The sequence below is a fragment of the Carassius carassius genome, chromosome 5 (assembly GCF_963082965.1).
Source record: "Carassius carassius chromosome 5, fCarCar2.1, whole genome shotgun sequence".
Taxonomy (NCBI): domain Eukaryota; kingdom Metazoa; phylum Chordata; class Actinopteri; order Cypriniformes; family Cyprinidae; genus Carassius; species Carassius carassius.
Genome location: NC_081759.1, coordinates 35,080,737 through 35,093,672, shown reverse-complemented (window position 1 = coordinate 35,093,672; position 12,936 = coordinate 35,080,737). Strand labels below are relative to the sequence as shown.

The following is a 12,936-nucleotide window of genomic DNA, read 5'->3' as shown; positions in this document are numbered from 1 at the left end:
GAACAGTGTTGCCAGACGTACGATAATTATCGTATTTGTACGATAATTTTTACCTCTGTACGATGTACGATCAATAATGAAAAAAATCCTGTAATGTACGATAATTTCAGAATTTTATGAATATTTAAATGATGGTAGTTGCAGTCATAGGGCTTCTTTACTCATACACGAAATTGGCTCATTACAGACACTCTAAATGCATTCGTGTGCACCTGAGGGTGTGTTAAGAATGCAGGAGGGTGCCCTGCTTTAAAGCCAACGAGGACTAGTTGCGGTCCATGACAGAAAGAACCCCTTCAACATCTGGCAACACGCAGGATTCCGATGACAGCGGCTCAGATGTGGAGTTAACTGCACCACGCAGAAACAGCTAAATTCCTTCTTTACTGGACGCGACAAAGCAAGTGTTAAAAATCATTTTAATATGTTTTAATATGCGCCGCATCGCAGACAGTAACTGAAAATAAAGGGATAGTATTTTGTCTCACTGCTTCCGTTCAACAATACGCCTTGTTATCTATTGTGGTAATTTGCAGGTCGTGTCAAAATGTTGTTGGTTTAGAATAGATAAATAACTCTTTTGACTCATGTACGATAATTTTCTTCCAAATACGATAATTTTGAACTTCTGGTATGATTTCCAATCTGGCAACACTGTGGTTGAAGCCGGGTCCACTGGGCAGTGGAGTTGCCAACTTGAACTTGGCGGGCGGGGCGGTTGGGTGTCAGGGGTGGGACTCGACAGATGGGGGTTGGGTTTGGGGCGGGTCAGAGGCAAGTTAAATACACATAAGTAAATACATAATACATAATTATTAATAATAATTATTGTGATAATAATGAGACTTATTCATGTTTATTTTTTATTTATCTTTATTATAACATTTTATATTACATAAAAGGAAACACTGTGGTGCATGTGGAACATTTAACAAAAAATTTTATGTACTTGAAGTACATGGAAAACACCTTCATGTTAAACTCTAGGAAACAGCAGAGTATTTTCTAGCTATGGCAGAATCCAGGAACATGCCTGCCACACTAGCATTGAATTCATCGCAAAAAGAAAATTGATTTTTTTTTTTAATATTTTGCTATCAACATTGCCATTTTTAGTTCACTCTGTAATACGGTTTCTGCCTCCGTCCGTCTCTTTAGTGATAAAGTTTGAAATCGCAGTTGTGCCCCTTTGTGCCTCCACAGCGAGATTGTGCCATTGGGATTTATTGTGCTGCATTACGTCGTTTTTCCCACCGTGTCCGATACTGAAATCAGTGCGACATACTTTGCAAAAAGCGTGGGAATTGCCGATGCTGCTTCGTGATAAGAAATCAAATTCCTCCGACCAGCTGTTGTTATATTTGCAGCTATATTTAGTTTTTTTTTTTTTTGCCGTAGCACCAACTGAGCTTTCTAATGCCATTTTAGTGACGCTTGATTCAAATTCCCCCGTCTACCTGCGCAGATATCAACTGCGCAACGAGCTTTAGGTTGCCAGGTTGAGGTCACAAATGGGTTCAAAATTGTATGATGTATCAATTGTGTGAGTAGGATGCGTTTCATACAAGATCTTGCAACTGGACAACCTTGGAATAATGTGATGTGATTATTCATATAACGAGGTAGGGCCATACAAATTACGGGAGTTTCCCGGGAGAAATAACAAAACGGGAGGGGGGTGGGAGATGGGTGTGAAATACGGGAGACTCCCGGGAAAAACGGGAGTGTTGACAGGTATGGGCTAAATTAAATTGCAGCATGTGAGCATAGGGAGGCAATACAATACGACGCACTTACGTCATAAATATGCTAATCAGCGCATGACGTCATCTAGTTCATGGTCTCATTATTTATTTTTATGAATTAAATCAAAACATCCCCCCTCTTCACAAATCGCACCCTGGTGACATGTAATCTGGATTACATAATCAGATTTCAGAAATGAAGTACTTTTAATTATAATAAAATTACATTTTAGAATACTCAGAATCAGACTACTGTTACTTTTTTTATTGATTACATGATTACATATTATTCATTCAATAGCAATAAATTACTCATAATTTATTAATTCTCCCTAATTATTCTTTTTCATCTTTTATAAGTTCCTTTCTGAAACTGCCTACCACTTACAGTGTATATGTATTCAGAAAGTCTTTCAGTTTTGTGGACATTCAAGCAAAGACCAGTTACTAGTCAGGTGGCTAAAATTACTGAGAGGCCACTGGATTTACAATTCTACATTCTTTCAGTTTTAAAAAGTTTTTCTTAGTATTTAAACATTACATCAGTTACTGATAAACAAGTTCATTTTTTATTTGAATGATCACTCAGAGAGTTATTTAATCATATCTTTGCAAGGCTTTTGTCTTTCAAACAATCCAGTTTTATCCAGTTTATTACATAAACACAGTAACACTTTTCCTCAGCATCAAATGAGCCATGTCATAAACCTGACACATACAGTCGCAGTGTCTACAGGAAGTGAGCCAGAGTTTGACCTCCCTCCCTTGTCATGTGACCTGTGGACTTCCCTTTGTCATCCTATGCCTGGAGTAATAGAGGGGGCTGGGAAGTCAAAGGGACGCTCAGGCGTCATCATTCACATCAAAAATGACACCAGCCTCACCCACGGTGATTCATCCATAGGAAGCTGCATGTAAACGGATCACTGAAAATAATCAGCATTTAAAGCGGGAAGTGTCTTGACATTTAAACAGGCAAAATCTCCTCTTGGAGAAAACACATCCAACCCTCTAGCAAGTGGAAATTTCAGACTTCAAACATGTTTGAGCCCTGTATGTCGAACAGATGAAACATGTTTAAGCTCATTAAATCATCCCCAGACACATTCACAACACATATTCAGACTGCGATAAGACCAGTTTACTCTGACATCACACTCGTGACAGGAGCTTCATATATCTGAGCCGTATCTCAGCCTACAGCTCTCTCTCTGTTGCATCAGCTGTGTGATGGTGGTGTTTGCTCTGGCTTTGGGCAGAGCTCATTTCTTTATTTTATTACCTGTCCTTTCTAACACTAGAAGAACATCAATAACACTCTGAGCCATCACCATGAGGCTCACAGAGCTACAGAGACCCTCAAACATGAAATCAAATCTCTTTGTTTTGGAAGAATTGCTGCAGGCTGCAGGCCATCTTACATATTCAAAGTCTGACAAGCACTGCTGTTGTACTGGATTAAAATGAATTACAGAGCTGCACTGGCTGTTGTTGGGCTAATGAGGAGGGCTTTTTAAGTGTTTCACAGATGAGGGAAAGACTAGCATGCACAAGATGCAATGAAGAATTCCTTGCAGGATAAGATGGGATGTGAGAATCAATTCAGTTGTGCACAATTAGATGCAGTTTGATTGGAATCAGCGGTTAATCCCCAGTTCACATGGGGAATAGAATAAAGCATCCATTGTGATTTAGGATGGATGTTGAGAAATTGCAGACTACTGAACAGGCCACTGATGGTGTTGTTTATTGGTATAGCAACTAATTTAGCTACTGATTCGCTCAAGGATTTATGCAAATAAAGTAGCAATATGCAAACCATACCACACCATTCTCCATCTTGCAGGCTGGTTCTTGCAGATTTTAATTTTAAAAGTTAAAGATAGTTGCTTTAAGTAACCCCACTCAGAGTTATTTCAGAATTCTGGGAATTAGATATATTTCAAGCTTCTTCTTATTTATTCGTAATAACCTGTAGGCTATAATATCATCTCTTAAATAAAAAAATGTATATAAAACTTATAACTCATAGTGTATACATAAAATGTTAGATGCAATTCAGGTGCATCTCTTTGACTGGGATTTTATTGATTAGGGGTTAATATTTTAAATTTGATGCCTTTAATTTTTTCTATAAAAAAAAAAATAGATGCATTTTATATATTCTGCAAAAAATTAGTTAACAGTTGGATCACCTTATCCCTTATCTAAAAAATATAAAATATAAAATTATACAAATTTTATTCTAGAAGAACTTAATTTTCAGTTATTTACCTTAATAATATACTGATTGATGCATCATCGCCCTGATGAATTTTTCCCTTCGAGTGCATAGCCATAATTTCATGAACATGTAAATTTATATTCTCAGTTTTTTTTATTCATTTTGAATGAATTTCACCTTTTATTCAATGCTTTAGTCAGTCATATTCACACCCTGATTAAAAGTCACGTGTGGCTGATGGTGTTGCTAGCCTAGAAACCTGTTTTAGCTTTCCCTTGCACTAACTGGGTCTCCAAGTGATGAGATGATGAGCTGGTCTTTTTACTTTGGTTGTTTATTTCTGGATTTTGTTCCATGCTGCTGGTCTCTGCGGGTCTCATCACATTAGCATAATGGAGCAGTAGCTGCTGTATTGACCAGGCAGGAAGGGTGCTGAGCGAGTTTTTTCCCACCCTCTAAAAGGTTTATATGATTGAGTGCTTTACTTTCTTAAAGAAAAATTCAAGGAAGCTGTTGATAAAAATCTTTTCGATTTGCACAAGATATTTTCAACCCGTTTGTAAAAACAGGAAAATGCATGTACAATAGCCGTTGCGCTTGTAATGCAAATCCCTGTGGGGCAAGTATACAGAAAATATATAACTAGTTTAAAACTCTACAGTAACTTTTAGCCTGAGTGTATTAGACTCAATTACTAACCTTTTCATAGAAACTGTTTAGATAAAGTAAAATCCGCTTACAAGAATTATATCAATAATGCATAACCAGAGGTTCATCCTCATAAAAACATAATCTCACCACAAAATGACTATTTAAACAATAGCAGAGATAAAATAAACTTTTTAAACTGAATAATTAATGTTATTGCTTTTACAAAAAAACAAGCTTACACATTTCTGTTTTAAACCCTCTGATGTACTTTTTCCTTTTCATCGTGCATCACTTTATTTATTTATTAAAAAATATATATATATGTTTGTACCAACTAAAGGAAGAATGAAAAATATTGTCTGTCAATGCCACAAACTTTTATAAATCTAGAATATTCCTTGAAATATTTATCAGCAAATAAAAGTCAGTTCTCTCATCCACATGTCAGTCCAAACATCCATTTTTAAAAATCTTTTTCACAGCAACATTATGTAAAAAAAAAAAAAAAAAAAACCTTAAGGTTTGATCCATATGAATTGCATTCAAAAGTTTGGGTCAGTTTTTTTTTTTGAAAGAAAGAAAGAAAGACTTTTATTCAGCAAAGGAGGAATACAGCTGATCAAAAGTGACATAAGATATTAATACTGTTCACAATTTCACAAATTAATAATAATCAAAATTTCCACAAACATCTTAAGCAGCACAACTGTGTTCAGTATTGATGATGATGATAATAATAATAATAATATTTCTTGAGCATTAAATAGGCATGTTAGAATGTTTTCTGAAGCATTGTGTGATCAGCTTTGCCATCACAGGAATAAATTAATTAAAGAATTATTTTTAAATAAATTAAAATAGAAAACAGATATATTGGATTGTAATAATAGTTCACAATTATATTTTTGATCCAGTGCAGCCTTGGTGAGCATAAAGCTTTCTAAAGCCAAATGAATATTTGTGTCACAAACACTTTGATATTTAAGTCACTATTCAACATGATTTCAACTTGATCATTGTTTGTTTGGCAGTTATATTCACAATCACACATCATTCCAGTTTTGGACATGGATCTTGTGTCTAGCTGTTGTGTTTAATCTCTTAAATAAATAAATGAACCGCATTTGTCATTGCCAGGCAAGGGATAGGATTGTTCACACAAGGTGTAAATGAAATAGATTGAGAGTGACAGAATGAACTGTCCGTTGTTTCCATCTTCCATCTACATGCTTGGCATGATGGGGCATACAAATCAACCCGTCCCTGTCTCTGTAACACCCTCACCTCCTCTCCCGGAGCACAGGGGCTTGTGTGGTCTCTCGTGGTGGTGCCATAGGTCAATTGGTAAATGTGAAGAGGTTATGGAGTTCGCTGGAGGCGCTGGACTCATCACTGTGGGTGTCTGAAACATAGCAGCGGAACCATCAAGTGCTTGGCAGGGCGATCGGTACAGAACTGAACAAGTCTAACTTTTAAAATCTTGTTTACAGTCTTTTATGTCATTGTGTTTGTGTTTAACTACTAAAACCCTCCAGTTATTTGCAGCATCATCATCATCATGCTTCTGAATGGATCTGATCTTAATGAGAGATAACAAACTTTATTATTTCTTCTTTTTTAATAGATGGTCTTTTTGATAATGTTAATAGAAGCTTTAAGAAGTCATTTGACTTGCTGCTGGGCGTCATTTGACGTATGACATTCTCTGATTAAATGGCAAATGACTGTACTGAGATTCAAAAACGGACTTTCCTTTGAGTTGTTTACTGTCTCTGGCCACCGATGTAGTTGGCAGATGAAGATATTAGCCGTTAGAACAAACACTGTCACCCCTGCCCACCTAGATTGTTTTCAAAGGCTCTTTGGAACCTGCTGAGGCTTGTTGGAAATAAAGGTTAGGTTTGAATGAGATTATAATTAAATAGCACAAGAAAACACTCATCTGCTTTTTAATCTTTTAATTTTCTCTTTTGACTGCTCTTTCTCTCTCTCTTTGAGACTTGTGACAGCATGGTTTATTGGTCTTCACACCCAAATTGGAAACCTTTGGCCCATATTACTTTTGTCCCCCAATGAACTTGTCCTAGGATCTGCTTCAGTGCCCGTGGTTACAGTGTATCCCTGCTGAAAAGACTAAATGTTATGTTTTGGATATTGGTTTTCCCACCAGGCTTTTTTTTTTACCAGTTTAAAAGATATTCTTGGACAACCAGTATCATCATAAAGATTAGGGCTGTGGAATGAAGACTGTATGTGTTGCACTAACTAATTGATCTGTTTCTGCATTCTGTACCTGTATTCAGATGTGGGTGGGGCTTGAACCTTGATATTAACAAAACTTTTCATTTAGAAAATTTAAACTTAAACTAAAGACAATTTGAATTTTAATATAATGACAACAATGTGACTGTTTACTGTGCAGGTGTTCACTTTGATTTTCAAAGGAATTGCTCTCACTGGTCTTTGAAGTCTTTATTTGTGTTGTTCTGAATCAGATATTTGGCTCTGGGCACATCCCAATAAAGATGGCCAGCATTGTTCTGGTAAACAACATGACTATATTAGTCCACTAGTTAGACCACCATCAAACCAACATAAACCAGCCTGGACCAGCATCGCAATCCATGCTGCATGGTCTGAGCTGGTGTTTACAGCAGGAGTATCACAGAATATATTAACACTAGGTTGCTAGAATAAAAATGCCAAGAAGTGCTGTACAAATACGTAAATTCATGGTTTAAAATGACATGTAGAGAATAGTATGACTAAGAAACATCATGAAAGATATTGTATATCATAAAACATTTTAAAAAGATCTTGTCAATGACTTTTAAAATTTGAGCACATAAATAGATGGCAGATGAATAATATATGTCTTATCCTGTTGTAACATAAGAGTCTAGACAGAGTGCCAGCCATGCTGAATGTGAGCAAACTGCCTGTGTGTGTGTGTGTTAGAGGAAACAACCGAGCATTCCTGGAAGCCCATAAATATCATGGCAGAAAGGCTCATGATCAATAAATATTGCCTCAATAAAACAGATAATGATAAAGAGAGAAAACAAGAGACGTGGGGTGATACTAGTGGGAGGAAGAGGTTTGGAATGAAGAAGTAAATCCCACTGTTTCTGATTTCTACACCAGCTGAGCAGCAGTTCCCTTTGAAGTCAGTGTGCTACTAAAAATAGACACTTTATGTAACTGTACCCATTTTAGGCACAATGATGACAGCACATGTGGATCTGGTGTACCTCTCTGTCTGTCTCTCTCTCTCTTTCTTTCGTTTCCCTCCTTCCATCTTTCTTTATCTCACTTTGCATAATTTAAGCAATGGTAGGAGGATCGTAGTGCAACATGCTTTTTGAATTATAGTCACAACATCATAACTTGTACTCAGGTTGTAAGAAAAGAGTCAGAGTGCAGAAGTAGTTCAGCTGCTCTCTCACAGGTCCTCTCCCACTGCATGCACACCTGTTAATTAAACCAAGAGCTGAAAATTGCAGCTGATTAATGAATGCAGAAACGATCTGATTGTTCAGTGTGTACTTACACGGTAAAATAAAATTTGCGTTTCAATGTGCTCTAAAAACACAGTGTACTCTGAAATTATGTAAAAGAACAGTTTCAGGTGAAGTGAGGCTATGGCGAGGAGTGGCCAACTATGATGACCCATACTTGGAATTCAACCCATGCAAGTGCACACATACAGTAGTGAACACACACCCGGAGCAGTGGGCAGCCAATGCTGCGTCACCTGGGGAGCAGTTGAGGGTTCGGTGTCTTGCTCAAGGGTCTCCCCTCAGTCTTGGTTTTGTGGGTGGAAGAGAGGGCTGGTCGTTCACTCCCCTCACCTACAATCCCTGCCTGACCTGAGACACTGTTCTTATCATTTACAGCATCACCAGTGAGAGAGTTTCTTTCATATGTAAGCAGAGTGTAAATGCTGTGGCATAAATATTCTTTATTACTCATAATTTCATGCAATAAGTCTGTTTGATTTAAGTTTAAAATTGAAAAGTGATGTCATTTAATGGGCAGCAACCGTGTTTTAATGCTAAAATAGTAGACACGAGAATGCGTCATCTTGTGATGAACAAATGCGTCACGATGCTCTGCTGTTTTGCATTAGAAAATGGAAGCACTTCTTCTTTCTGTGGAGTGTCTCATGAGGAATATGTTCTCTTCATTGTGGTTAAGTGGATGTCGGGAGTTATGTTGACAGACACAATTGGGTTACGATAGGGATGTCTAAATGGTCAGTCACAACAGCCATTCAGCAGAATAATGTGTTCCTCTAAATGCTGAAATGACTCTAACTTTTATTTTATATGCTTTTCCTTTACCTTTAGTTCATGCTAAAATTCCTACTTTACATATACACACATACATTCTTTGTTTACCCCCCCCCCCCCTAAAAAAAAGACCCCGCTAGATTACATTACAAGAACAAAAACAGCTGAAATATTCTTCATAATAACTTCTGTTGTGTTCCACAGAAGAAAAATAAATAATTTAAAGGTTTGGAACAACATAATGCTGAATAAATGAAAACAGAATTTTCATTTTTGGGTGAACTAACCCTTTAAATGTGAAGTGTGTAATAATTTCTTTTCCAAACAATCCCAGCACCCCTTTTGCTCTTTCCACTCTGCTTGTCTTTAAACCTATAAAGTCCTTGTAAATAGCTTATTATAGGTATTATGTAAAATGCTCACCACTGGTTAAGTCAGACACAAATATCAGACTGCTCAAACAAACAAAGCTCCACATAAGCACAGTGTTTACACTCTATATGAATTGCTTACCTTTAGTTGTATCTGCACATTAATCTGGGAGAGGAGAAGAAGCGCACACTTCATCTTTAATCTTTTTGATTGGTTTTCCTTGTAACAAGCAGCCCTGTGGTCGCACACATACACCCTTTCTCGCTCACATGTCTGTTTTCTCCGCAGGGATTGGACAGGGTGTTCCAGTGGTGGCTCTGATAGTGGAGGGGGGTCCTAATGTGATCTCTATCGTGCTTGAGTACCTGAGAGACACTCCCCCTGTGCCCGTGGTGGTGTGTGACGGCAGCGGTCGTGCCTCTGACATCCTGGCCTTTGGGCATAAATATTCAGAGGAGGGCGGGTATGTGAGCTTTATCTCTCTCCACTGTAACAGTACAAGAAGATATGATTTTTCATTTACATATAGATGAAGATTGAACTGTCGCACAGAATAGAGCACAACAGTAAGCACCCACTTCTTCAGCAGTTTTTTCCCCATTTATTTTCTCCATAAGCACTTCTAAGACATGAACCAAAACTACCAGCTCTTAATTGAATCATTGTTTTTCTAATTAACTAAACTGAACAAATGAACTACTCAATTTTAATTTTTGTTTCTATAATATGGAACTATTGACGTATAGCCGATGATTTTATAATATATATATATATATATATATATATATATATATATATATATATACACAGCACAGACCAAAAGTTTGGAAACATTACTATTTTTAATGTTTTTGAAAGAAGTTTCTTCTGCTCATCAAGCCTGCATTTATTTGATCAAAAATACAGAAAAAAATGTAATATTGTTATATATTATTACAATTTAAAATAATTGTTTTTAAATGTATTATAGTTTAAATTATCATTTATTTCTGTGATGCAAAGCTGAATTTTTAGGATCATTATCACACGATCCTTTAGAAATCATTCTAATATGATGATTCATTATCAAAGTTGGAAACAGTTCTGCTGCTTAATATTTTTTCAGAACATGTGATACTTTTTAGGATACTTTGATGAATAAAAAGTAAAAAATATAAATATTTTGTAATAACAATATACACTACTGGTCAGTAATTTGGGGTCAGTAATTTTTTTTTCTTTCTTTTTTTTTTTATAAAATCAATACTTTTATTCAGCAAGGATGTGTTAAATTGATAAAAAGTGATAGTAAAGAAAATATATTATTAGAATTTTTTTTTTTGAATAAATGCATTTCTTTTTTACCTTTTATTCATCAAATATATTAGACAGCAGAACTGTTTCCAACACTCATAATAAATCAGAATATTAGAATGATTTCTAAATGATCATGTGATAGACTGGATGTTACATGTGACACTGAAGGCTGGAGTAATGATGCTGAAAATTCAGCTTTGCATCACAGGAATAATTTTTTTTTTTTTTAAGTATATTCAAATAGAAAACTATTATTTTAAGTTGTAATAATATTTCACAATATTACAGTTTTTTTCTGTATTTTTGATCAAATAAATGCAGGTTTGATGAGCAGAAGAAACTACTTTCAAAAACATTAAAAATAGTAATGTTTCCAAACTTTTGGTCTGTACTGTATATATATATATATATATATATATATATATATATATATATATATATATATATATTTATTTATTTTTATTTTTTTTTATTTTTTTTTTTTTTTACAGTTACTGTAAAACATTTAAACAGAGACAAATATTTGAAAATATACAAAAAGGCCAACCTATGACATTTGAAGAATATCGTGAGGTTACTGCTGAGCTATTTAGCTGCTCTTCTAATTTCAAGAATCTCCAAAGACAGTTTCTCTTCAGAATTAAGGGTAGCGTAGTTATTTATAGAGAATTTAGAAACATTTTATTTATTTATTTATTTTAGACATTTCATTTAAAAAAAAAAAGAAAAAGAAAGTTGTTCAACGTGAGCTATGGTGGGTCTTTTGTGATTTTGTTCTAATTGTGATTTGAATCATTAAAAAGCTGTTTGTATGGAGAATGGGATTTTTCCTTCCAGAGACCTGCTGTTGTGCTCTGTTGAAATGTTTTCATCGCACAAATGATTTGCTGTGATATCCCAGTCTCATCTTTCTCTCTGACTACATGTTAGAATCATAAATGAATCTTTGAGAGACCAGCTACTAGTCACCATTCAGAAGACGTTTACATACAGCCGCACGCAGGCCCAGCATCTCTTCATCATCCTGATGGAGTGCATGAAGAAGAAAGAACTGGTGAGTGTGTAGAGTGACTGTGAAAGTCGTAATGATTAAACCACCCTGATCTGACAGATTTAAAGACATTCCTCTAGAGCCTTTTTGCCATATTTAAGAGTTCCTTGTGTTCCTTGGGTGAACCCACGATAAAGCCAAGAGATTTTTCTGCTGTACAATTCCTCTCCATGTCAGCATGCCATTATTCTAACGGACAGTCAGAGATGCGTGTAAAGTGGCCCCTTCAGCTTGGGGCTGATAAATGTCACTACCTCTGCAGCCCGCATGAAGTACATTTCCTCAGGCCCTGACACCATCTCTTCACATCAGCTTCTCACACACATACACTTTCTTCATCTTCCTGATGCACAGAATGTAAAACTATTCTTACATACTACTGATATTATCAGCAAAAACTTTGAATCCACTATTCTTCTGTTAAATTATTCACCAGATTGACAACACCATAATCTGTATGATTTTTAAATTAGAGTGCACCTTCCAGTTAGCTCATCTAAAAGCTCTCAGTTCACATTTTATCCTTCTCCTGTTGGCCATTACTTACAGAATGTCCTGAAATAACTCAATAAAGAGTTTTAACAACCAATTGATGTGTTGCCAGGAGAAACATATCCTACAGTATATTAATCTCAGCATGCTTTCATATTTTTTAACTCGATTGAGTAGAATCTATATAGGCTCGTAGAGCCATGATTTGCATGCAGAATGTTTTTCTACTTGTCACTTTATGTCAATGTAATTGAAATTAAATTTCATTGTTGTGTGTGTATATTCAGATATAGTTTTTTTCCATCATTAAATCGTACATCCTCAAAGTGATTTTTGTGTTTGTTCTTTTATCATGAATGCTTTCGTTCTTCTTTTAGTCATTGTACTGGTTTCACTCATTGTCTGTGCATGTGTACTTTTGTGTATGTGCACACCATATGTTTTATTTTTTAATAAACTGATTGTATGTGTCTAACTGTTTTTCAGTGTTATGCATGCATTTCCATTGTGAAGTATGATCTGTAGATGTGTTAATCCTCATTATTACGATGACCTTCTCAAACTTAGATATGAATCTCTGTACCCACACACCATATGAGCATTTACTTAAGCCTGTGTATTTATATGCTGGATTGACTTCAATGCAATTGTGTTAAGATGCAAACTTTTTTGTTGAAGGTGAGAACTTGGTTTTGAGTACAGCACATTGGCTTTAGTTTACATGCCACCCACTTGAGCATGTTTTATTGATGACTCAAAAGTGAGATCACAAAGCCTTTGAGTTGCAGCTAAATCCAAAAGGGAAGCAAATAA

At 35.7% G+C, this 12,936-nt stretch overlaps 1 protein-coding gene across 5 annotated transcripts in view; it reads left to right on the top strand.

Moving 5' to 3' along the window:
• Positions 1-12,936, top strand: part of trpm3 (transient receptor potential cation channel, subfamily M, member 3) — a 116,926-nt gene that overhangs the window by 74,745 nt on the left and 29,245 nt on the right. For all 5 annotated transcript variants that reach the window (XM_059550916.1, XM_059550912.1, XM_059550911.1 and 2 more), the window contains exons 7-8: positions 9,573-9,747; positions 11,511-11,634. In XM_059550916.1, coding sequence (XP_059406899.1) covers positions 9,573-9,747; positions 11,511-11,634 — 299 coding nt within the window. The remainder of the gene's footprint in view (positions 1-9,572; positions 9,748-11,510; positions 11,635-12,936) is intronic.